The sequence below is a fragment of the Musa acuminata genome, chromosome BXJ2-1 (assembly GCF_036884655.1).
Source record: "Musa acuminata AAA Group cultivar baxijiao chromosome BXJ2-1, Cavendish_Baxijiao_AAA, whole genome shotgun sequence".
Taxonomy (NCBI): domain Eukaryota; kingdom Viridiplantae; phylum Streptophyta; class Magnoliopsida; order Zingiberales; family Musaceae; genus Musa; species Musa acuminata.
In genome coordinates this window covers 10,700,396-10,725,500 of record NC_088338.1, presented here as the reverse complement: position 1 = coordinate 10,725,500, position 25,105 = coordinate 10,700,396, and the positions used below count along the sequence as shown (strand labels likewise).

At 38.3% G+C, this 25,105-nt stretch overlaps 4 protein-coding genes across 9 annotated transcripts; 2 read left to right on the top strand and 2 right to left on the bottom strand.

The window, feature by feature from the left end:
• The first annotated feature begins 1,154 nt into the window (after positions 1-1,154).
• LOC103996982 (uncharacterized) lies at positions 1,155-9,377 on the top strand. Of its 5 annotated transcripts, none has more exons than XM_065093343.1 (7): positions 1,155-1,309; positions 2,116-2,458; positions 3,741-4,191; positions 4,607-4,902; positions 7,791-8,132; positions 8,439-8,482; positions 8,563-9,377. In XM_065093343.1, the coding sequence occupies exons 2-5, from the start codon at positions 2,144-2,146 to the stop codon at positions 8,112-8,114; spliced, it is 1,386 nt and encodes a 461-aa protein (XP_064949415.1). In that variant the 5' UTR covers positions 1,155-1,309; positions 2,116-2,143; the 3' UTR covers positions 8,115-8,132; positions 8,439-8,482; positions 8,563-9,377. The 5 variants fall into 5 exon arrangements, with proteins under 5 accessions (XP_064949415.1, XP_064949414.1, XP_064949413.1 ...); XM_065093342.1 differs by having other exon boundaries at positions 8,560-9,377; XM_065093341.1 differs by having other exon boundaries at positions 7,791-8,482.
• Positions 9,378-10,598: 1,221 nt separating this feature from the next.
• On the top strand, positions 10,599-14,503 carry LOC103997004 (uncharacterized). Of its 2 annotated transcripts, XM_065093337.1 has the most exons (7): positions 10,599-10,809; positions 10,928-11,011; positions 11,110-11,241; positions 11,335-12,115; positions 13,531-13,675; positions 14,055-14,196; positions 14,278-14,503. In XM_065093337.1, the coding sequence occupies exons 4-6, from the start codon at positions 11,566-11,568 to the stop codon at positions 14,155-14,157; spliced, it is 798 nt and encodes a 265-aa protein (XP_064949409.1). In that variant the 5' UTR covers positions 10,599-10,809; positions 10,928-11,011; positions 11,110-11,241; positions 11,335-11,565; the 3' UTR covers positions 14,158-14,196; positions 14,278-14,503. The 2 variants fall into 2 exon arrangements, with proteins under 2 accessions (XP_064949409.1, XP_064949410.1); XM_065093338.1 differs by having other exon boundaries at positions 10,928-11,241; positions 11,397-12,115.
• Positions 14,504-16,687: 2,184 nt separating this feature from the next.
• Positions 16,688-20,403, bottom strand: LOC135598892 (uncharacterized). The gene is made up of 3 exons (XM_065093336.1): positions 20,201-20,403; positions 19,965-20,113; positions 16,688-17,033 (listed from the first exon to the last, which is right to left on the bottom strand). Exons 1-3 carry the CDS (start codon positions 20,325-20,327, stop codon positions 16,950-16,952), a joined length of 360 nt encoding a protein of 119 aa, XP_064949408.1. The 5' UTR covers positions 20,328-20,403; the 3' UTR covers positions 16,688-16,949.
• A 366-nt stretch (positions 20,404-20,769) lies between these two features.
• LOC135598095 (AP2-like ethylene-responsive transcription factor AIL7) lies at positions 20,770-24,661 on the bottom strand. The gene is made up of 7 exons (XM_065091622.1): positions 23,913-24,661; positions 22,417-23,796; positions 22,240-22,328; positions 21,925-21,998; positions 21,789-21,839; positions 21,634-21,710; positions 20,770-21,552 (listed from the first exon to the last, which is right to left on the bottom strand). The coding sequence occupies exons 2-7, from the start codon at positions 22,460-22,462 to the stop codon at positions 21,113-21,115; spliced, it is 777 nt and encodes a 258-aa protein (XP_064947694.1). The 5' UTR covers positions 22,463-23,796; positions 23,913-24,661; the 3' UTR covers positions 20,770-21,112.
• Positions 24,662-25,105: the final 444 nt, after the last annotated feature.

The window sequence follows — 25,105 nt, the reverse complement described above, 5'->3', positions numbered from 1 at the left end:
GGTAATATAAAGGACAAAATAATTTCTTCTGTGTTGCTTGAATGATAATTTTCATCCTAGTGTGCAAAAAGCTGGTCATGCGGAATGAATCGCCTCGCAATCTGCAACAAGGATGGGTGATTGTGGAGGGAGATAATAGTATTTTGGCAAGTGACATTTGTGCCTATGGATTCCTAAATTATGGATAGAAGTGCCAGATTCAGCAATTTAAGTTGCAATGCCAAATTGGATTACATATACTTAGAGCAAATATGATTAATTAAATGGATGTTATTAAGTGTGTGTAATATATATATATATATATATATATATATATATATAAAGAAAGAAATAAAGAAAAGGGAACAAGTTGATATTATCTCTCATGCGAGCATGACTTAATCTTTTTTAATAAATCAAGAAATAAAATTAAAATTAAACTTAATTGAAAGAAGAAAATTAAGAAAAAAGGAATAAGGGAACAAAACAAATATTCATCTTGGAATGAATGAATATAATATTATAATTAATTTAACTACTTAAGACTCGACTACGATGAAGGGGTATTATCAAAGGTCATGCCTTTTCATCGAGGTAAATATTATACCTACTAATAAATATTTTATACAAAATTTTGAGTTTTAAATATAATTCCAACGCCACTTAGTTCCAGTCTCTTATCTATTTAGATTCCACATATAGATATCAAGTAATAATTATTTTTTTGTCGATCTGACATCATTTGATTAGATAATTCAAGTCAACATAAAACATAATTTAATTATAATTGCCTTTTTAAAATCCCATAAGATAAAAAACAAGTAAAATAGGTCATCATGTCATAATAAATCTTTCGCTCTTGAAATCTCATGATCTTTGAAAGAGTCCTTTAAATTTCTAGATATAATACTTGTATATTCTTACTTTGTATAATCTTCTATATACGCTTTTGATAATCCCAGAGATTACATTAAAATATTTGGGCCGTGAAAAGGCCAATTAGTTGGTGGGCCGGCTCTGACTCTTCTACCACCGGGCCGGGCTTCTTTGGAAACACAGGTGGATCTCAACAACAAATATGGACCGTCCATTGTATCATTGGACGGTCGTGATCGGTATGCCCGCCGATATCTCCCGATGCGCGAGACGAGAGATTGCTGTCTCGTGTCGTCACCGCTCCGCTTTAAGATGACCGTGACGAGCATGGCGAAGCCCCGACGCCTAGGGTTTCCGATTTAGCTTTCTCTGCCCTTCGTTTCGACGACCTCCGATCCCTATCGGTCGTGCTCGCCATTTGCGGCTCAAACGCTGTCGTCGTCGAAAGGATTGGGTCAGTTCGATTCGCCTCTTCCCGTCTCCTCCTCCATGGGTCGTGCTTGGTCGTCGTTGCCTGGATCGTCTGATATGGTTATCTTTCTTGGTTCATGAGGCGTTGCTGTGAGGTTACCTGGATCATGTATGACTCGGTTTTTGAAACCAAACCTGGAGTTATGAGTAGATGAGTAGCACATATGAACTATAGCTTTTTAGAAGCCTATTATGCATTATATATCTAACTCTTTTTTTGGTTCAAACATTGTTCTCATTTAGAGCTTTTCAAGATAGTCTACACCAGTATCAAGAAATATTAGTAAGTTACCAATCTGTCACCTTGGGTTCACAGCACGGCAAAGTGTGGTTGTTCAAGAAATTTTGTTCGTAATTATTTTAGAAAAAGGAAACCTCTGGTTGCTACTTTCATATGCTAATTGCTTTTCTGATATCCTTAAAGTATAAGACCATCACTGCAGACTGCTAGGAACATGCTAGACTTTGACCGGTGACATAATAGTATGTTTCTTAGAATTGTAGTTCAAACAATCGGTCCTGGTAGTTGCAAATGTTAAGCAATTTCTGTAATGTACTCGTCCCTGCCAATGAGATTAATAGCTAAAGCAAAGAATTTAGTCTCTTATTTATTTTTTTATCAAAAGTGTTTTGTACTACATTATGTTTGTTGCACAAGCTTCCCTCGAGTGAATGACATAGTCTTATAGGCTATCAAAGACATGCAATGATCATCAGAGCAAACAAATTCCAAGTATGGTAAATGGCTTTTTGGCTATGTAAATTTAGTTTCCGTTGTTTGGGATGCAGGCATTAGTTGTTTTGCTGGCTTGTCAAAATGGATAGACAACCAAGCCCTGAAATAGATGGTGAGCTTTTTGATGAAATTTATGGGAAGGAATATGCTGGTCCTCTGCGTTCAAAATCTGACTCTGCCACACCAAAAGGAGATACAAACAAGAGGCCCTTTTCTGGTAGTCCATCTGATGAGGAAGATGAGCCTCGAGATCCTAATGCTGTACCAACTGATTTTACGAGCAGAGAGGCGAAGGTTTGGGAGGCTAAAGCCAAGGCGACTGAAAGGAACTGGAAGAAAAGAAAAGATGAAGAAATGATATGCAAGATCTGTGGAGAGAGGGGTCATTTTACTCAGGTATGTATGCATATGTGCCGTTGGAAGCATATCCGTTCGACCACATGGCTGTAAGGGAACCCAACTGCTGAACATGGTTCTTAGATTTATCATATGATGTTCTGCAGAATAGAAATCTTAGATTTATTGTATGATGTTAGACCTAAATTTTAGTTTATTTAAGAAACATATCTACATACTGTTTATGTTGAGCATAGGCATATAAAACCGAGTGTTCTGCAACTTGGATATGCAGCAAAGACACTCATCTTTAGGTAAATCTAGTATTGTTTATGAGACAATATTGTAAGAAATCCCATCCATAAGAAGGTAAGAGTTGGTGTAGGTGAGATCATGGTGAAGGTGACCTCTTATTGCACAGGCACTTTTTTATAGAAGCACCAAGGAAATTTGGTTGATGATGTGCTCTTCTTGCCGATTTGTGAAAAAGTTAATCATGAATTAGTTAATGGCTTGGCTACTTTAAAAGAGTTGGTCTAGGTTCTCCTTAGATCCATAGTTTTGATAAATGGGTTTTCTAGATTCACAGTGAATATGAGACTCTGATGAAGTATTAACAATATTTCTTGGCTTATTATCTCCAAATTTTCTTTGTTTCATGTTTTACTTAGTTTGCAGCTTGAGTCTCTCTGAATGATGCTATGGAAAATGTGTTAAAACTGTAGAAATGTTTATGAAAATCAGCCAAACACTTTTGTAGATTCTCTGTCAATACAGTAATTATGTCCTGTAGCTTACTGGTGATTACAGAAGGACCAACTGTATAGTACTGTAGCATCAATATTATGTGGGAAATTTCAGGAGGATCAATTGATCTAGGACACATGACACGAAAATTGCTAAGAAAATGGTATTTTTTTGTTCTGTCTAGTGATATTCACTGGGTTATTACCAAATGTATTTTTCTTATTGGAATAACAGTAAAAGACAAAAATTGGGATGGCCAGTTTAGATTGTATGAATTGGTAAAAGAAACAACAGGAAGTTTGATTCTGTATGGATATATAAATATGTTATTGGAGTTTTTTTCTTTTTTTTATTATTATCCATTAAAGGTGACAAGGTTTTTTTAAGATACTGCTAGATTTTTTATCTTTGTAATGGATTCTTTTAGTTATTTTGCATGGTATGTTACAGCTTCATAAAGGTTGAGATTGCTAGGTGCATGTGCTTTTCATACTCGAAGAGTAGAGTCTGCTATCACCTCAACTTTATTTTTTATAACCTCTTAGAATAGCTAGACCTTCTGCTTGTCTGTCCTACCTGTTTGTTTCTGTTGCAGGGATGCCCATCTACTCTTGGAGCAAATCGTAAATCCACAGATTTTTTTGAAAGAGTTCCAGCAAGAGACAAGAATGTGAGAGCTCTTTTCTCTGATAAGGTGATAAATCAAATTGAAAAGGATATTGGATGTAAGATAAAAATGGATGAGAAGTTTCTGTTTGTCAGTGGAAGGGATAGATTAGTTTTGGCAAAAGGTGTAGATGCTGTGCATAAAGTGATTCAGGATGGTAAGGATAGAAAGAGAAGTCCAAGTAATTCAAACAGATATGACTCCAGATCACTTGATGGAAGTCCCAAAGGTTCTCAATTAAGACGCTCTGAATCTCAGAGATCTCATTCTAGTCCTAGAAGCACGTCGCGCATCCCAGGCAGGGGTTTTAACCGGGAAAGGCCCGCAAATGATAATGTACGTCAAGAGCTGCGTAAAATGTCTAGGGGCTCTCCACGAGGTAGGGCCTTAAGTGAAACTTCTACTGTCGATCAACAGTTTGGGGCTTGGCATATAGTTTCCTATCTGCTAGTTTTTTTGTCTTTAATCTGATGACCCTAGAAAAAACTACCCTATTTTTCATCAAGAAGTGATTGTCTATTTGTCCTTGTGGAGCAAGAGGTAAGTTCAACCTTTATGAGTCCGATTATGAAGTGATTTTCTGCATGGTTCTGGGTCAGACTGATTTATTGAGTGCAAATAGGTATATCGAAAGAATATCCAGACTTTGTGGTTTAGCTAGGCCCAATGTTTCTGCATCTTTCTGGCATCATTCCTTCCTTTAAACATCATGTAGACTCCAGTTAAAGCATTAATCTACGTTAGACATCTGGATTTATAGTCTGGAATAGCTTACATGTTCTTCATATACGAAGCTTACTTTAATGGAGGAGGAAAAGGCCGTCCAGCACCATCAAAATCTCCTCTCCATTCGACTTCTGGTCGTGATGCATTTAAATCATATGATGGACGCAATCATCGTACTTCAATGCATGACCACAGCTGGGATATTGAGAGACAGAGAATGGATTCCCACTCTGAGCATAAGTTTGACTTTTCTAACTACCCTCGATACTTAGAAGAACTTGAATCAGAATTTAAGAAGGAGATTATGGAGATTGGAAGGATACATGATCAAGAAGAGGATGAAGAGAATTACAAGCACCGTGAGGTATAGTCTTAACTTTATATTTTGCTATGCAACAGATAGAAACCTCGTTGATGTTGTTTTTATTGCTAAGTGAAGATCCTTGGAACCTAAGTGGTGTCTTTGTCATTAGTAAATAAAATTATACTCCTGATGAATGTGAATATTCCTTTGAGCACTCCTTTAGCTTTAATTTGCATTGCTCATGGATGGTTACCTTCATGTCATATGTTTACTTTGACAATGCCACTATATGCTTGTAGAGTTTATCCATGAATAATTACTTCTCTGGAAATGCTAGGATACTACAAACATGTCATACATGTTCACAACTGTTCCATAACATGATAGTTGGAAATTTTAACCCATCTCCATTTATTAAATGCTATTTAAACTTGTCTAATGCACTAAATAAATGATGTGAATTTTTTCTTTCCTTTTTCTGTCATGCTATGTTTAAACTCCTAATGCATGTAGAAAGATTTTTTAACTACAGAAGCAGCTATCAGCTTGTTCTTTATAGTTTTCTCAGGTGTTGTCAGTGAGCACGTGCTGCTAAGAATTGCTATTTGTTTTTTTTAATTATTTTGCCATATGTCAGAAGATTAGCTGTTGAAAGTACTTATGCAGCAATTGGTCCCTCAGGTTCAGCATTGAACATTTTGCAACATTGGATTAATAGAAAGGTCATGACTGATTTCTATATTGCATCTTTCAGCTGAAACTGACTGAAAATCAGAGCTTGATAATAGGATCAGGAAAAGAGTTAAACAGTTCAAAAACCAGACAATTTTTTCTTCTCTTCATATGACCAATAAATGTGTTTTTGTTATATTGCATATATTCATGTGAATTCAAAGAATTTGTGCCAGACCAGTATATATTTAGTACATACCAGCATACCAACACATGGACTTATGAACCATGCTCCAATTTTCACATCTTTTTAATTTGTTTATAGGAACCATAACTCTCAGCTGAGGTCCAATATTTCACTTTTAAAATGAATGGTCTGAGGTGAGCAAGGTCCTTAAATACTTAGAGAGGACCCTAACTATCCCCGTGAACCGTAGGAAAAAAATCTTATATTTTAAGTTGAGATTGGATGTTCAAAATAAATATATAAAATTTTACTGGTCATAACGTTTTTTTTTGTTTGTTGATACTTTTTTTATTGTTTGGATTTATTTTTTTTGTCAACCTGGTTCCAAATCTTTAGGCTGATCTCACTCATGTGAACCTTACCGGAAAGATGAGAAAAATTGACATTTCAGTGGAATGTACAAATTTTGATTTTCAGTTTACTTTGATACGTGATGAAGTCGATTTTACACTAATGCTTAATAGAATTTTAATTAACTTAATGCTTTTTTGTTATTTTCTCAACTAATTCTTTCTCTCTGCTCAATATCTAAGTTGGAGACAACTCACTTTATTAAAAAAAGTTGCCCTGGGTTTACAGCCTGTAGGCTTATGTTGCATAATCTGTCTATTATGAGCATTCTTTCTTTTTTTTTTATAAATTTGAGTGATTTTGGATTTTCAGGTCTGTTAATAGAATTTAGGGTGCAATGACTGGATACTGTTATCTTTGTGTTTGAACAGTTCCAAACAAAAAAATATGGGTGTAGAAAAAGCTAGACTTAGGTTAACATTAACTCTGACTAAGACATAAACTAGACTTACTAGGCTGCAACTAAATCCCACTCACTTGACACACTTGCATCATTTCCCTATGAATCTTGGTCTATTAGTCTTGTAGGCAACATTTTCTTTCATCTGTTGAAACGTATGCTATATTCTACTTCAGTTTTGGAAAGTCAGCATTTTCTCCAGTTTATGCTCTTCCAGTTTCAATTGTGATGTATCTAAAATTGTGTTTGATCTTTCTCTATATCTGAGAACAAGCTTGAAGCCTCGAACTGTTTTCACAAGTGCCTACAGGTTGTACCTTTGAATATTTCATTATTATGTATGGTGATAACTAAATATCCTATCAATCTGTTGGCCCTTCTAATTGATATAAACGCAAGTTACTCGAAGATGGGATTGCCCAAAGGGTTTTTCACCTTAAAGGATAAGAATGTAAAAGATCTTAAACATTTGTTTCCGAGGTTAGACTGGATTATTCACTTCCCATCTTGGTATGTGGAAGGTGGTCAACTATGGATTAGGTGTATCATTTGAAGCAATAGAGATGTGGAAAGTATCCTATGGTTTTCAATTGTACATATTTTGGAAGCTTGTAGTGTGCTCTTGGCATAGAGTCTAGGAATAATGTGGAACCAATTTCTAGTTTCAACATTCTATCGCATGGTTGCATTTGGATATGCAAGCATTGTTCATTGCATAGGTGGTGCAGAGGTGTTACGTCTATTGTGCAGAGTGCTGATCAAATAAGGATCTCATGATTGGCTAGAAGATAATGTTTCTTGATTCAGTGGTCAACAGTGATATGATTTAACAGGAGCACTATTTAATCATTTTGAAGAACCACTTCTGTTAATTGGATTTTCAAAAGCTGTCTCAGTAGACATGGCCATGAGCATCAGGCTGTCTGTATAATATCAAAAACCTGGTTAACTGCTGGATCAAAATTCTTTTGTTTTCCTCTCTTTTCCCTTTTGTTGTATTCTCCCTGAAAAGGTAACCAGTCAACTTCCACTTGTATCTCAAATTATGTTCAACTTCCACATCTGCTGTTGAAGTCGTAGTTGCACAACATTCTTGACTAATGTTGTGAGTTTACCATGGGATGTTACAGATTGATGGGTCTCTTTTACACTATTGTTAATGGAGATACACAGCTGTTAATATTAGTGGTTTACGGTTTTGTAGTAGCCCTCTTCGTAACTTTGTTGAGGTTAATCGACCGAATATAGATTTAGCACACATTATTTCCATGAATGCAGTGCATTAGACAGCTGAGGGAGGATTACATGAAGAAGCTGGCTATTATGAGGGGTATGCACAGGAAGCAGTGGAAAGAATTTCTTCAGCTTGATATCCAAAGGCGGCAACAAGCACGTCAGACTGCCTATAACCAACCATCTTTGGCTGAGTATGATCTGTCTACCAGGAATATGCAGTATCTTGGGTCTAGTTTACATATGGATTCCACAAATAGATACCAATACCCTGGTGAGAACTATTCAGCTCCAAGGCCACATGAGGCATATGGTGAATTACAGCGTCAGAGGCATGAAGATTTTGGGAATGCGTATGGTCGATACTAATCAGGATTGTATCTGGTGGTGAGTTGATCTTTTCTATTTGATTGTTTCAAAGTTGGAAAGGAAGTTAGAATCATGCTTTAACATTATTTTCAACGTGATACCTTTTGTCTATCTACCTTTGGAAGGACGAAGTTATTGTTTTTGGCTCTAGCTTGTGAGGTAAGTGCTCGGGTCAGAATATTGACCGGCTCTCAAATTGGAAAGCTTCTGTTAGATGTCAGTGCATGCAAAATCGATGATGTCCGACACTTGAGAGTTATATGATGGATGTCATTGGTTATCTGACTGTACTTTTGCCCTAATACTTTGTGGCCAAATTTTCAGGGTGCAATATGGAAATTCAAGTTAAAAAGATTTCTGATTCTGTGGTAAGCTTCCAGTCTCTTTATCTTTGAGGTTTAAGGATCCACTGTTCTACAGTCTTAACTGTTTCTGCAATATTCAGCAGTTTGCATTTCAGATACTTCAAGAAATGCATTTGCCTTGGAATGGAGGGTTCATCACATTGACATGAGATAGATATGTATCTTGCTGGTAGTGAGACTATCGTTGGTTCTTTGATTAGATGTAGTCTAATCAACACTTCTTTACGCATGTAGAGAAACTCTCTGAGTCGGTAATATTTTTTGGTACTAACTAAGGAAAAGGTTATGTCGGCATGAAGTCATATAATACCGATAAAGGATGGAAATCAGGGCAGCCTGCAGTTGTCTTGCCTGTTATGGCCATTGTTTCGGATAATATGATCATGAACATGCTGTTTGTGATTTTTGCATGGTGACTAGAGACATATGGGTGTATCATTTAGTTCACAGTTTTGGTGCCAACTGCTACAAAGTTGATGTGTTCATGGCACCTAACCTAGGTGCCCGTTAGGTACATGCTATGCCTGCTGGATGTTAGTGTTATGTGGATGTGCAAGCTTACCAACAAAGATTTACCTGCAATCAGTTTGGTTTGTGTTTGCCCCGTTGTTTTTGCCACCAGATTCAGCCACAAGTGAGCCTTTTGATCAAAGTCTTTGGCTGCACATACATAAGTCAATTTCTAATATCATAGATTGATTGTGGAGATTTCTGGGAGAATCATCTTATATTCCGTTGAAATTGTCAGTATTGATGCTGCTTTTCTCTGTTTTTGAAGTCTGACTGTGTTTTTATTCGGGTTCTGTCTTCTTTCATCGCTCATAGCTCATCAGATGTGCAGCGAATTTTGTACCCACGATAAACAGTGTTGGATTAATAAAACCTTTTAAATTCCTGATGTGCTCTTGTGCACTAGTTTTACTTGTAATGTCTGTGAATCACTTAGCAGTGACTTGAGCCCCCAGGATGAATAATTTATAGACAGTATTTTCTGCGTATTTTATTTCATGTTATTTCTTTTCTTTACATTTGTTGTTCAATATTTATTACTGTTTTATATCGTTCTACCCTTTTTTTCACATATTCTGAAATGTTTTATTCATCCCTTAAAGCTTCTTCAATGTATCGAACATGTTGTTGTGAATTCACAATTTAACTGAATGCTTTGTACTTGTAAAATACAGATGTTGGTAAAGATCTTTGATACTTGATACCTTTGTTACAAAATGCTACTACTACATCATCAAGGTTTGGTATCTTTCAACCATTCTAAAAGCATATGCATTGCACTTAAAAAAGTTTGGCTCGTCTCCAACCAATGATGTTGACATGCAATAGTCTGTAGATAAGGTCTCAAGAAAAGAGTTTGCATCCTTTCACAAGTCTTTCAACCTATGTATATAGTATATCCATTGTTTAGGAATTAGGCTCAAGCGGTTTTGGCACATATGCATCCAAACATCATATAGATCCAATTAAATGTGTTTGACACTTGTAGTTCCAAATATTATATGATAATTCATATTCACAATGGACCTTCCTTGTCCATACAAAGTGAGGTCTCTGCCACATTAGGTAGGTGGTTGATTATTTGAATCAAAAATTTATGAGAGGGTTTGACTTGCATCATGCTTGAGCTATTCCTTTCCCATGTGATCCATCATCAAGTTCTGAAAATAATCTATTTATTTATATAGTAAGATTATATTCATTGGTCCTCTTACCTTACTCATTTAATCAAAAGTCATAGTGTGATAATAATCACGATTGCAATCAGAGAGTGACTCTTTTCCAATGACATGTGGGTTTTCTTGAATTATATTATTGCATTCAATTTTTCCACTCCCATCATAAATGTAGAGATGATGTTAAGAATTGGATGTTTCCCAATTGAAAGCAAAAATATCCTTATCAATTTAACATTATTTCTAATACTATTATAAGTATCATATTACATAATTATATAATATTCTTATGAATATAAGGAGTAGGAAAGATTAACTGATACTCCCATTTCTATTATTATTATTATTATTATTATTATTATTATTATTATTATTATTATTATTATTATTATTATTACTATTATATAATCAACAGAAAACCTCGGCCTCTTCGCCCCCCTTCGGTTTCCTTCGCGGTCTTCGTCAACATATGTTGGATTTATCCTGCTTTATACTATGCTCCTATGTGTTTCCCTATTCCGATGCTTCAGCTTCACCAACCCTCCGATTCTCGTCAGCAAAACCCTAAATCCGCTCTTATCCCCTTATCCGCAGGCTCTTTCTTGGTTGGACTCGATTGGAACTCTTGCTTGCTTGGGCTTGATGGTAAGGCCGTTGATATGCTTTGATTTGATCGTGTTTGATGGATTTTAGGTCGGATTTCGCAAAATCGGCGTTTTCTTGGCATGCAAAGTTATTTTTTAATTTTCTTTTCCGAAAGCAGAAGAAAAAGAATCATGCAGTGGCGTCCGTAACTATGAAGAAGATCATTAGGTTTGCCTTGAAGAATCAGTAGCTGCATTTGTAGGTCGGTGGTTGTTTTATTGTGTTTTGGTTATCAGCTGAAAAAAGGCGGATTTTTGGTGGCGAATTTGATATCTTTGGAATTGTTTTGGTGGCGGGAAGATGGCCTTTCTGAAGTAAACCAAGTGTTCTCGCACAGATGCCAGCAAATATATGGATATTTGGGCTGTGAATACTCCATGTTACTGAGACGATGGATGTTTTGGTATAGGCACTTCATATTTGATCAGAAAGGTACCAATTCTATGACTCGGCTATCATGGATAATAGCTCGTTGGTTGTTTTCTTCGATCAGATCCTTATCTACCTTTGGTTTCTTGTTTTCAGCTGATGATGGTGGATCCTTTGCTGGTGGACTTGATCTATTTTGAACTCTTTCTTGGTTGCAGGAAGATGGTTTTTCCGTTTCTTTTTTGAAGCGGACGAAGTGTTCTCTTATAGTTACAGATGCTAGCAAACAGATAGATATTAGGCTGTGGATACTCAATATTAATGAGATGATGGATATTTTGACACGCACACTTTATACTTGACTAGAAAGCTGGAATTGGGGTCATCATGGATAAGAATAGTTCAAGAGAAAAAGAACTTGTTTTTGATTTAGAGGGTGGTGAGAATTCCGTGATAAGAGAACAGGAAGGATCAAAAGATACATGGTGTAGTGCCGGACAGGACAATGGAATGTTGAGTAGGGTGTGGAGTAGCTTCATCAGTATTGATGGGCCGATAAAAGGAGAAAGAGTAGTAAGGTTGGGGGATAGTGCATCTAGCTCTGTGGAGCTTCCTCTCATAGATGGGGAAGCCTTGGGGGATAGGAGTGTTGGACTAGAGGCAAAAATGGGCCTCTTGGAGAAGAAGGTTGGACTTGAGACAACAAAAAAGAAGGGGTGCAAGAAGCCACCGAAACCACCTCGGCCACCCAACTCTCCGCCTTTGGATGTGACCAACCAGAAGTTGATGAAGGAGATCTCAGAAATTGCAATGATGAAGCGAGCTAGGATCGAGCGGATGAAGAAAAAGGTTAAGGATGCCAATTCTGCGCGTATTAACGGCAACTTGTGGGCCTTGATTATCACCATTCTTTTCATCCTTGTTATAATGTGGCAAGGTACCTTGATTCCAGTTGACAGTGTGTTGGATTAGGAGTTGATATAATTTGATAATGCCATGGGGAGTAGATAACATATCATCAAACTTTATTAGAGTCTTGAATTTCACACTATATCGCATCTTCTACTAAGTAATGGATGGTTGGCCTCTGTTCCAACTTGGCGGTTCTCCTCGAGTTGTCTATGTTACTTACACTACTTACATTTACTGGAACTAAAAGCACACTGTTGACATGCCCATATTTAGAAGTTGCCCATATCATACACAAAAGTACATTTAACTTGCCGATATTTAGAAGTTCCATGTTAGTGTGAATTATTCATTTACATGCCTATTCACGTTGCATGATGTGAGAAAGAAACATCAATTTCCTAGTAACAAGTATTCCACTTTATAACAAGTGTTCAATGTTGAGCTCATGTTTGGTGTGGCTAACATTCACCAATCTTCTTCCAGGTTTGATTTAGTTCATGCTCCAGTCTGTTCTAAAACAGCGAAGCTTGATCTTGAGTTTTAGTTGTGTTGTTCTGTGCCGTTATTGGCCGAATGAAGCAGTTATTATTATAATTTATCAAGTATGAATGGTTTTAAAGATGGTAGTTTTAGAATCTTGTAGTGGAGATTTACATTCGTTGCAATGTTTTTGTGTATATGATATTACATGCATCACGCCATTCCCCAGTTGCACATCATATGATTGAGGTCTTAAAATGCCTTGTGCTTCGCATCTGATCACGACACTAATAGACAATTGCAATATGGTCATGGAATGGTGTGCTCAAGACACTGGCAAAGCATGACATGATCACATAGGAACTAAGATACAGTGATCTTGATTCTAGAATCTTGTAGTGGAGATTTACATTCGTTGCAATGTTTTTGTGTATATGATATTACATGCATCACGCCATTCCCCAGTTGCACATCATATGATTGAGGTCTTAAAATGCCTTGTGCTTCGCATCTGATCACGACACTAATAGACAATTGCAATATGGTCATGGAATGGTGTGCTCAAGACACTGGCAAAGCATGACATGATCACATAGGAACTAAGATACAGTGATCTTGATTCTAGAATCTTGTAGTGGAGATTTACATTCGTTGCAATGTTTTTGTGTATATGATATTACATGCATCACACCATTCCCCAGTTGCATATCATATGACTGGGGTCTTAAAATGCCTTGTGCTTCGCATCTGATCACGACACTAATAGACAATTGCAATATGGCCATGGAATGGTTTGTTCAAGACATTGGCAAAGCATGACATGATCACATAAACTAAGATACAGCGATCTTGATTCTTGACAAGTGATTGTGATTCGTCGTCATTCATGTTACTTGGAGTTTGTGGCTTATTACTGATTAGACTGCAATTATTACTGCAAGAGTTTGTGTTTCTTCGCAGGAGTTCTTCCTAGCGGCAGCTCCAGTGGCAGATCCAATGGTCACCCCGAATCCTCCGTAGAAACAAGGGGCGGGTTGATTTCTATTCACTTCTACAAGAATGCATCAGGAAATACTCCTAAGGCATCCACCTCCATGTCTCCCAAGTATGCGCCTCGAATCCTTTAGTTTATTCGACTAAAATTTACTATGAGATGGCTTGGGAGTCTGTTTTCTGAAACCATTCTGTTGATAGTATTTCTTGGTGGAAGGCAGATTTCCGGCTTCTATGGAATGGTGCTATTTTAGTTGATACAATGACAAGTTTTATTGCTGCAACCATGCCATGATTAAAGTTTGATTCATACTCATGTCTTTTAATTCATACAATTGGAGAATGTCATGCTTCAATAATACTCCAATATTGATTGCTCGTGTTCGGCACAAGTGGATAACTATTGGTTTGCCCCCAAACAATTGCACCAAATCATACAAAGTCATTTCATGTATGCAAGTTCATGATGTCAGTATCGTTTCTTGCTGCAGCGATGTCGAACCAGCGTCCGGGTATGATGAGCACAACAAAGCAACGAGGAATAGATCTGGAAGCTTGAGAGAGCGAAACCATGCAAATCCTTCGATGGGATGAGCTCGATCGATCATGTGTGCAGAGACCAACAGCTGAATGGTACGTCTCTTCCAATCTGCTCATGTATATATGAACATAGATAGTATTCCTGTACATGACCCTTCTGTGTTACTCTCGTAGTCTTTTGTCACACGGTTAACTGTGCCCGAGCTGTGTCCTTTACGTCACCTACTCACGAAACATCAATCGTCAAGTCACCTCAAGCAATCAATCCCCTTTGAACTTAAATGGAGAAGGAAAGCATATTACTGAGAAGCGTGCACTCAGATGTTCTGTTGCTCATTCAGATCATAACTCGAGATGACATCACTAGTAATTGAAATTGATACACTTTGCTTGCTTGCAACTCACTTTTTCTTTAATACCCACATCTGTAATATCCGCTTAAACTAGATGAGTAGGAAGACTAGAGATTATTATTATTATTATTATTATTATTATTATTATTATTACAAGTTGATATCAACATTATCATTATCATCATCATCATTATTATTATCATCATTAATAATAATAATAATAATAAGATTATTATTATTATTAAGATAAAGATTTTGTCCGTCTATCTTATGTTCATCTTTTATTATTTACTAAACAAAAACCTCTTTTGAAGCATGTTTGTATTTACATATACATAAGTTATACCTTCAGTAGAAAGGTTGATACTACAACAAACAAAGCATAAACTCACCTATGAGAGGGTTAATTACAGTTAGCTACCTTTAATATCTCGATTCATACATTTTAAAAAAGTTATATTCATATCTTTATAAGTGTAAAAATAAAATATTTAAGTTTATTTATCCTAATGATATCGATTTTATTAATAAAAATATTAAAAAATTAAAAAAAATAATGTTAACATTTCAATTGATGACGTTTCAATTGATGGTGGCAGATAATGACATCGCTAGAGGTGGTTATTGTGGATGATGAAAACGATGATAAGAGGTGAGGGTCATTATGCATCTGCATTGATGTAGTTGATGAGTGGCTTTTTTGTCGCTCTAAATCTACGTTGACGTCGATGTAGTTGTTACGTGATGAAAGGACCGTCGATGTAGATGTCAAGCAACACCACTCAACAATTGCATCGATGTCGATGCAAATACAGAGTGATATCGCTTAGCATCTACATATTATTTCTATGATCTTTTTGCTAGAGCTCCCAAAAATAGGACTTAGTAATAACTTCATAATATCTATTATTGTTACTACCGCGCAGCGGCAGGGCACAGGTATTGTAATAACGACGACGTTGATGCAGATGTTGAGCGACCCTTTCGTCACTCGACATCTGCAGATGCCAAACGACCCTAATGACATCAATTTTACTAACGAAAACATTAAAAAAAAAGTAAAAAGGTAATATTAATATTTCAATTAGTGGCGTTTCAATTGGTGGTGGCAAATAACAACATCGCTGGGGGTGGTTATTGTGGATGATGAAAACAATGACAAGAGGTGAGGGTCGTTATGCATCTACGTCGATGCAATTGATGAGTGTCTCTTTCGTCACTCTATATCTATGTCGACGTCGATATAGTTGCCCAGCGACGAAAGGACCGTCGATGCATATGTTAAGCAACATCACTTATCAATTGCATCGGCGTCGATGCAAATATAGAACGACGCCACTTAGCATCTACATCAACGACCTTTTTGTCACTTGACAACTACGTCGACGTTGATGCAGATGCCAAGCGACCCTTTCGTCGCTTAACGACTACGTCGGCATTTTCTTATCGTCATTCTCTTTATCCACAACAACCACTTGCGACCCCCATTGATGGTACCGTCCACCACTACCAATTGGAACGTTAAATATATCTTTTTATCTTTATGTTTCCGTTGGTAAAACTGACGACATTAGGATAAATGAACTTAGATATTTTAGTTTCATAACTATAAAGATATCAATATAAATTTTTAAAGTGTAGACACTAAGATACTAAAAGTAACTAATTACAAAAATTAATATGTAATTTACCTAGCAAGATTGACTATATTGCATGATGGCAATATATGATAATCACAATACTATATGGTAATATGATCTATACTTAGATGGAGAACAATTATATTCTAACTTGCATAATTGAAGTCATGCATAACACAATTAAACAAGTCAGATTGGTGACTATATATCTCTGCCACTCTGCCCTAAATTTCATCTTCGATTTTCTAAATCAAAGAAGTAACAATCATCTCATAAGACTGATTCATTATTATGTCCAACACACCTATAAGAACGAACAAACTAGTGGTTCAGAAATCTAACATATATGAAGCCTCCACCAGTAACTTATTTATCAACTTTTGGATAAAGCAACACAAAATCTGTCTTGTCCTTGTGATATTATAATCCTACAAGTATACAATGTGATAAACAAGTCGCAAAGTCCACAAATTGGTGTAAGAAACCATAACAACAGTACTCAAAAATTATCTAAATCACACATTCAGTGTTTATGATCACATGCAACACAATACAACAATCATATAGACATGTTCACTAACAATCACAAAGTTAAGCACAGAACTGATAACTTGCTTTCACAGTATTAAAACACAAAGGAGGTTCAGTGATAAAATCACCTGAATATTATTGTTGAGCATTCCGATGCTAATTAGCAAACAGATATATGTTCTTTCATTTGGAAGAAAATATTTCAACAAATCAGTACTCAAGTCAACATCTATGTTCATGCAAAACCATTCTCCCAATACGATTATCATGATAATCAACAGGTGCGAGCATCACCCCCCTTTTTTTGGCTTCTGAATCAAAGTTAAGCTGATTGTTTTGGAGAGCCAGCTCGAGGCCTCCAAAGCCCCAACCTATACTTGTGTGTATATTCGAGAATCAATTTCCTCTGCATCAAAGGCAAACATAAATTAGTGAAAATCATTAGAATCTATAAACAACCTAGTTGAAATTCAACTATGTACAAGCATATTCAGATAGTGGGAATTCCACTAACAAAAGGTAACCAAAGTTCAATTTTTTTATTCTGCAGTGTCTTATTAACATCAGAATATTCAAGGTGGCGAACTAAAATAAGCACCTGCATGGGGCTTCCTAACTTCTGGTAGTGTTCCATCTATTTTGCTAATTGAATGTACATACGATTTCCGTAAACCACAACAGTCTCACTCGGGTCCACATTAGACAACTAAATTTTAAATTTAAGATTATCTCATCAGGATTAGACTAAAAAAACTCAAATTTTCTGCACTCAATCATGTAACAGCACTATGACGGCAAATGCTTCTTGCATAGAGCATACTTCATTCTATAAATATTAGGGACAAAAAAGACAAAACAATTGACCGACAACCTGAAATCTAATCTCTTCCCAGCAATTTCAGTTAGCCATTTAGCCCTTTAACTCATCCAACATCTTGTACAGAAAGCCACCTCAACTCTTCTATGAACCAACTCTTCTACCACCTTTTGCTGCAATATAACTGATCAAGGCTACATGATTTCACACCTATGTATGGTCTCGGATTTACACATCCACGAATTCCGGTTTGCAGCCTGCATTAACTGAAAGTATCAAAGGAAAGTGCAGGACAACCGAATTCAAGTTGTGATCTTCATTGTCTGAAACTGTGAAAGCACAGGACAATTGCAGAAATCAAATCTACACCACAAACACACAGTGCATGTGAGGTTATTCTTCTTGGACTTCCATAACTAACTAACTTTTTTAATTTGTAAAATTAAAATATTTAAATAAAAAATTATAAGATTCATTATTGTAAACTACATATAAAGACAGTCTCGACACAATGTTAAGATTGCTCCTTCGCAATTTGGGATAATATTATTCAAGTCACAGAAATTCCTTGAATATATTTTGTCTAGTATCATTTGATCTTAAATTCTAAATAAGTATAATGATTATTCTATATGGTTAAGAACAACATTTGATATACGGTATATGAATATATTTAAAATTCATATAGAACTTGTCTTAAGTGGACTATGCAATATGTATTTGCATCCATGAGTTAAGCACTATAGGTATAGTTGTGTTTGAATTTATCATCTAGAAAAAAAACTAAATCATGATATGAAATGTAGCAAAACAAATTATCAAGGTTAACCATAGTAAAAACACCCTGAAGTAATAGGCAATCTACTATAATATTTATGGAACAAATATCATGCTAGTTGCATAACTAAAAAACATGTTAGCATGTCTGACGTAGGTCACATGAGAAGTGTCTTAATTTCCATCAATATTCAACATTTCCCCTCATTGGAAGGGTCAGAATCAGAGGAATGCCACTATAATAAACCTATAAGTATACATACAAAATATAATTTCTCACTTAAATATTAATGTTACAAACATGTACCTGTCAAATACAACTTAAGGAACTCATTAGTAAAAAGGTGCTCAAGTTTGGTGTATTTTACAATATAAGAATAACACAAAGGAATATCATGATATTTGTCATTCAAAGATTATGCATAACAAAACAAAATATATAAGGCTTAACTCACAGATACAGATATAGTGCAGTTGATACAGATCTTAAACATATATGAAAAATAATCAAGTAAACACCATGCTTAACTTAGAAGAACTTTCAAATCAGAAGAATACTACACAAAATATATATAACATATACATAAAGAATCTAAGGGTAAAAATTTTATTAGGAGCCATCCAAAGTTTAAAAAAACACCACAACAAGATCCAAATTCCTTAATACCTATGTAATACTACAAAAAACAATGCACGTGAAATAAATTGAGAAGAATAGAATCGTTTGAGTTAGCACAAGGAATACTCAAAAGATTGGTATAGATACAATATAACAAGGTTAATCATTACCAACAACAGTGCATAACTAATATAAGTGGAACAAACATGTCTAATCATATAGACAAAGGAGGAGGAAGCGTGCAACTAGCAATTACAGTATGGCATTTGAAAAGTTGACTTTATTTTCCTTCAAGTTGTTGCTTAACTCACACAAATATAGGTAGTTTGGGTATAGACGAAGTTGACTTCGGACTGCATCTCACTAATTTATTGTTTGAATTTGACAGTTTTTTTTTATAGTCATGATTCACCATTTATTTAATATTCATCATCCAATATTTTTGTAGTTGCCAATCCCTATTATAGATTCCACATATTCCACCTCAGAAGGGACCTCAACTGCACTATCGAATATGTCATGAAGCCTCTGCTGCAGCCCTGATGCCAACACATTGATTTCTTAGCTTTCCAATGTAAGGTAGCCCACAATATATTTGCCCACTAGCAAAATTAAAATTACCCATCGCTCTAGAAATCATCTCCTTCACTACAGAAAGAGTCAACGATACACAAAAGAGGGGCGCTTTGGACCCATCGTCACCACTAAACACCAAAGACAAAACATAGCATAATAGCTATTTTAACAATAAAAACCCAAGCCACAACCTTTTTATGGAAGAAGATAGTCCTGAGATTCTAACTGTTAACAAAATTATGGTTTATAATCTTTAAACTGATTTTAGAATGGCAATCCTCTCTCGGCCTATGGAAAGTAGAAACATCTACTCCATGAAGAAGAACATTTTCAACCTAGCTGGCTTAACTCATTCAGCAGCAAACTACACAATTAGACACCTTTCTTGATGGGGCACTGAAATCCTGTAAAGCTCTTCCCACACTATCTATTTCCGTTTTGTAATTTACTAATAACACAATATTGCAGATAGAGACGGGGTAAAAAAGGAATCGAGAACTACAATAATAAACTTGAAAGAGAATAAGAGGAGATAAAGAGGCATTTACATGTTTGCAAGGGATGCCGAGCTTCTTGAGGCGAAGTGTTCGCGTAACGAGAAGCTTCTGCAAGTCCCCGATCTCGGCCTCCAGCTTTGCTATGTGCGCCTCCGCCCCCTTACCCACCGCCTTCAAGAACTCCGGGATCCCCACCTTGACTGCGCCGCCAGCACAGTCACCCAATCATCATCAGAACCCTAAACCCTAAACCCAAAACCATCGCGGCGGGCTCGGAGATATCGTACCTTCGTAAACGGCCGGGTGGTATGGTCTGACAGCAGAAAGACGGTGGAGGAACAGCGGAGGAACGGCGGCAGCGCCGCCTCCCCCGCCAGCGACAAGCCGCATCCAGTACTTCGCCACCAGCGCCATTCTCAAGCGCCGCCTATTACGGTCGGACCCGATGATGAGGAGTAACGGCTGGGTCTCCTCTTCCTCGAGAAATTTCTCGTTCCTCCGAGCCCAGGTCGCTACTTAAGTCACGATTTCCTTTTTAAATTTATTAATAAAAGAGTTAATACTATAGTAAATGACAAATAAGTATATCACATCAAAGTGGAGGATAAATCAAAATTATAACTATTAACATCATAAAAAAAATAAATAAATAAAAGATCAACATTTTATTATATAAAATTACTAACTCAAAACAATTAAATTATTATTACAAATATGTCAAATGAAATTTGAAGTACAAATCATAGATTGTTTTTAGACGGCCCAACCCGGTTCGAACCGGCCTGCGAATGCCAGCCACGCCTTAACTCGCGACTTACACGATAGGACGCAACCGATGCAAGACTTAACGACCACCGCACGCTAAACACCGATTCCTACGGCATCTTTGCAACAGCGCTGTGCTCCATTCTTCGAAACGAAAAGGAATGCTGATGGAATAGCAGGCATCGACTCCCTTATGCGTGCCATTGACTGAGTTGAGTGTGCCAGATTCAACAGCAGTCAATCCACAGTTGCACATTGTCATTCAAAATTACAGTAGATTAATGATCTCAACCAGCTGAGTGTGCTTCCAGATCTGATTCATTAACAACATACAAATCACTTGCCTACGAGCAGATCCATGTCGCATTGATTATAGCACCACTTGCTCTACAAAATTGCATGGATTCGCTCCGCACTGCAGTCAGCTGGCTGCGTTACTGGGAAGTAAGGTGTCTCAGTTGGAGATTGCCAGCCCTCTCCGGTTGCATGTTGATAACTTGGTTCTTGAGCCGATCATTCGCGGTGAGGAAGAACAAGTTTTGGCTGCAGGCATCGACGGCGTCATTCTCTTCTAAATTGCAGCATGTCAGACCGGGCGAGAAGCCAGGAGGGCAGTGAAGCTGAACGAGGTTATGTAGGAGGGGCGGCGGCACGCTGCTGAGATGTTGTCCATTGCCCGATCTATCAAAAGGAAGCTGGTCATCGTTGGCTTGTGGAGTCTGCTTGATCCGTTTGGCGGGTGCTCCGATCGGAAGATCAGTGTTTGCGATGGCGTCCATGTCGTATCTACTGAGCTCGAAGTTGGTGACAGCGTTTGGGCCGCGAAACTTGATTGCCGCCACATCGTACGCCTCTGCAGCTTCTTCTTCCGTTGCTGTACAACAATTTTTGGATTAAGGATGGAAACAAGATAGAAAACAGTGTTCAGCAAACGTAGACAATCGAATAAGCTCACCAAACGTGCCAAGGTAAAGATCCTTATTTCCAGCAACACGACCTATCCTTGCTTGCCACCGGCCATGTTGATGATGCCTGATAAATCACAAGCAATTGCCTTAAACACACATTTGCAGTAGTAATTTTGGTATTGCATGGGCACAGAGTCTTCACCTCGTCACTCCTCTGTAGATAGAAGCACCCCTTGAGAATCCACTGCTTCTTCTGAACAATTCCAAGAGACACTCGATAAGCATATGAAATGATGCAGTTCTCTAGGAAGATGGCTGCCAAATGTGTGCTTTTTTACCTTCTTATTGATGCAATGAACTCTTGCTTGGTCAAGCATTTCATCTCCTCAATCTCCTTGCTGTAAATGCACACCTGCCAAGGTTTAAGATAAGAAGTGGAGGAGCAAGCAACGTGAGTTGATGAACATGAAAGGAGAAGTCCAAATTATGATCTTTCTCTGAAGAATTCTATACCTAAATTAAAAGTAGTCAACAAGAGTACTCTAATCCATAAAGCAAAGAAGTTGATATATAGTGTAATGAAAATTTCAGTGTTTGGTTAATACTAGGCCCGATTAAATCAGACGGAATTCTAGCAGAAGCAGAGAGACAACCGGAAAGTTTGTCGCAGCAGTAGGACCCCAATATTTCAGAGCTGCAAGATCGTAAGCCCTTGCTGCTTTCTCTTCGTCGTCGTATCCACCTGCGTCATCGTATCGAAGTTTCATCGGTATTCTAATTCATATAAAATTGGTGTTTACATAACTTGAAGAAGAAAAAGTATATCTCACCTAAATACACTGAAGAGTAGCCACAGATATGACCAACAGAGCACATTCACATACATGCAAAATGAAACAAAACTTGTATCAGCAGAATAGCAAACACACCAAAAGCTCACAATTCTCATGAGTTCTCATCATGTAAGTTCCAAAACTGTAGTTTACAATTAAATGTAGTTCTTTGATTAGCATATCAGACAGCTTCAATGGGTCATTCTTAACTGGAGCCTAAGAACAGAATTCATAACTTGGTGATCCATCTTTGACTGTATACTGATGCATCAATAGTTTAACCTCCATGGGCTCACCACTATTTACATAGTGTCAATATAATAAGAACTGAATGCACATGCAACCATGTAATGTCAGAATCATCAGCAATAGTGCGATTGATGGGGGTCTCACAAGAACGACCTTTGGGTGATCAAATGCATCTGAATCTTAAGTTGGCCACAAGGACAGAAAGAAGAAGCAGTGCAATGCTACAGCGGCAAGCGCATAAGAGAGCCCAGGGGGCCAATGCATTTGATTCACGGTCTGTTGCAGTGACTCATGGGAGCTTTGCTGGGTTTGAGCTCCGGTCAAAGATACTGGGAGCCAGGAGATTTGACATGCGAGAAGCCCCCCCACTGAAAAGGGGTATCAGTGTACTTCTTCATCGATGAGAGGACGCCATTCTTCTTTTCCAAGCAGATGAAAGCTGCGTGTTGTCACATCGAGTATCACTGGATCGGCAAGAGATATCGATCCTACAGCTCGCATCACACTTTTCCCAGCTACTGATCCATGCACATGCACAGGTCATTGCATGTACTGTTCTGATGCCGGATCCTAAACAGCAGAACTCTCTTCCGAAGAAATAGGTGTTTCAGGTCTTCCTAGAGATCTCTCCAGGTGAAGGAGGGTGGATGTGTGACTGCGAGAGACAGAGCCGCTGGTTTCATGGCACCAGAACACTAGATTATCGTGGAAGCGGCAGCCTCTTGCGGACAAAGCGCAACCAGATCCGGGCGTCGTTGTAGTGGCCGGCCGTACCATGTTGTGGTACTGCGCAACGTTTTCCATCATGGATACTATCGAGTGCCGATCTATCTCTGCCCCGAGCCATCAATTACGTATGTGGAAGGATCCATCGCAACGTATGAGCGCACTCATCATATGTTTGATATTTACGTGGCCGACTGCTATCACAAGCCGACTTATAATCCTAATCTGGGGTAATTAACAAGCATGCAATACCAAATCTACTTAATTCTCGACGAGAATTGGCATGAAGAAGAAGAAGAAGAAGAAGGGAGTCGAATACCTTGGCGTCCCTTGCGCTTCTGGCCCTCCCTCCTGCACGTGTTGTCCCACAAGTGCGCCTCATACCTCCCCGTCCACCTGTGCCTGGCGAAGGCAGAAACCGCGGGCACCCGCGCACGCACGGGTGAGCCAATCACACGTTAACATGCATAACGAGGAGAGGAAGAAGCGAGTAAAACGATATATTGATCAACTACTACCTGGTCACCCCTCTGTAGACCGACGTCCTTTGGCCAGCGGCCGCTGACGCCGTCGCTTTCTTCAGCCCCACCGGCGCGGCCACCTCCCCGGCCCCTCGAACGACCGCCGACGACCCGTCCCGACCGTCAGCAGTCAGAAACTCGGAGCGGGGGGCGCTGCCGACGCCTCCTCCCAGGAGAACCTCCATCTTCAGCTCCGAGGGGGCGGGGGCCGGTGGAAGAACGTACTGGTAGCTGTAGGCAAAAGCGCCGATGTTGTTGTCCGAGGAGGAGGAGGAGGAGGAGGAGGCGGCGGCGGAGGCCTGCAGGTCGTAGCTGCAGGGTCGGAGGAGCATCTCCATGTGGGGCAACGCGAAGGAGATCCAGTTGTGGCCCATCTCCTTCTCTATCTCTCTCTAGCTCGCTCTGCAGTGATTAGGGTTGGAATTCGGCTTCCGGTACAGAATGGAACCGGTGGACGTGTATATGAGGGGATCATGGAGAGAGATGAAGATGGGAGGGAACGACAAAAAAGGCTCAGCACTGTAGAAGTGCTGTGTAATAAATATGGTCCAAGTACTACGTGGTGGAGTGGATGGACTGGTGGAGTGCGCTCCGCTTTTTCGCTCGCGGCTGCTGCGGTCAAGGAAATCGGTCTTTAAGCAGCAGCAGCAGCAGCAGCTTTGCGGATGTTCCGGTGAAGAGAGAGAGGGAAGGCAGCATCTGATGACGTTAAAGAAGAAGAGAAGGGGATGGACTTGTCGTCTTGTTAAGTGCTCTCCGGGACCTGCGCTGCGCTTCTTCAATCTGCTTGTTTGGGATTTATTGCTTTGTCTTCTGTTTTCTGTTCTGCTGTCCAAAACCTATTTCCTATCTGATTATTTCGCTTTGAATTAGAATTCGAACTATATAATGTTTAGCTTTGATCTTACTCGGTCGGGTTGGATTCGATCAGCTTTAACATGAGACGAACTTGGACGTAATACAATCGAATCAAGATTGACAAAATCTAGTTGTGACAAGGCTGCAAGCTGTTGTAAGCTCATTGGGCTCAAGCGTACCCCTTCTTTCATCTTGAACTAATCAGGTTGTGACTTTGTCTTACTGTGACAAGTCCACTCAAGAAGATGTTGGAGTAGTAGGACTGCCAATTCCCATTGATGATGGTGTTGGGAAAGCCATGAGGCCGAAGCTCATCTTTTGCCTCGACTCTA

What these genes read in the sequence shown, in the direction of transcription:
- LOC103996982 (XM_065093343.1), top strand. Translation starts at nt 2,144, where the DNA reads ATGGATAGACAACCAAGCCCTGAAATAGATGGTGAGCTTTTTGATGAA. An exon ending in AGAGGGGTCATTTTACTCAG is followed by an intron (nt 2,459 to 3,740) that starts GTATGTATGCAT and finishes TTTCTGTTGCAG; the next exon opens with GGATGCCCATCTACTCTTGG. An exon ending in GTCTAGGGGCTCTCCACGAG is followed by an intron (nt 4,192 to 4,606) that starts GTAGGGCCTTAA and finishes TCATATACGAAG; the next exon opens with CTTACTTTAATGGAGGAGGA.
- LOC103997004 (XM_065093337.1), top strand. Translation starts at nt 11,566, where the DNA reads ATGGATAAGAATAGTTCAAGAGAAAAAGAACTTGTTTTTGATTTAGAG. An exon ending in CCTTGTTATAATGTGGCAAG is followed by an intron (nt 12,116 to 13,530) that starts GTACCTTGATTC and finishes GTTTCTTCGCAG; the next exon opens with GAGTTCTTCCTAGCGGCAGC. An exon ending in TCCACCTCCATGTCTCCCAA is followed by an intron (nt 13,676 to 14,054) that starts GTATGCGCCTCG and finishes TTCTTGCTGCAG; the next exon opens with CGATGTCGAACCAGCGTCCG.
- LOC135598095 (XM_065091622.1), bottom strand. Translation starts at nt 22,462, where the DNA reads ATGTGCTCTGTTGGTCATATCTGTGGCTACTCTTCAGTGTATTTAG. An exon ending in CTACTCTTCAGTGTATTTAG is followed by an intron (nt 22,329 to 22,416) that starts GTGAGATATACT and finishes ACGATGACGCAG; the next exon opens with GTGGATACGACGACGAAGAG. An exon ending in CTGCTGCGACAAACTTTCCG is followed by an intron (nt 21,999 to 22,239) that starts GTTGTCTCTCTG and finishes AAACCTTGGCAG; the next exon opens with GTGTGCATTTACAGCAAGGA.
- LOC135598892 (XM_065093336.1), bottom strand. Translation starts at nt 20,327, where the DNA reads ATGGCGCTGGTGGCGAAGTACTGGATGCGGCTTGTCGCTGGCGGGGGA. An exon ending in CCACCCGGCCGTTTACGAAG is followed by an intron (nt 20,114 to 20,200) that starts GTACGATATCTC and finishes CTGGCGGCGCAG; the next exon opens with TCAAGGTGGGGATCCCGGAG. An exon ending in TCGGCATCCCTTGCAAACAT is followed by an intron (nt 17,034 to 19,964) that starts GTAAATGCCTCT and finishes CCTTTGATGCAG; the next exon opens with AGGAAATTGATTCTCGAATA.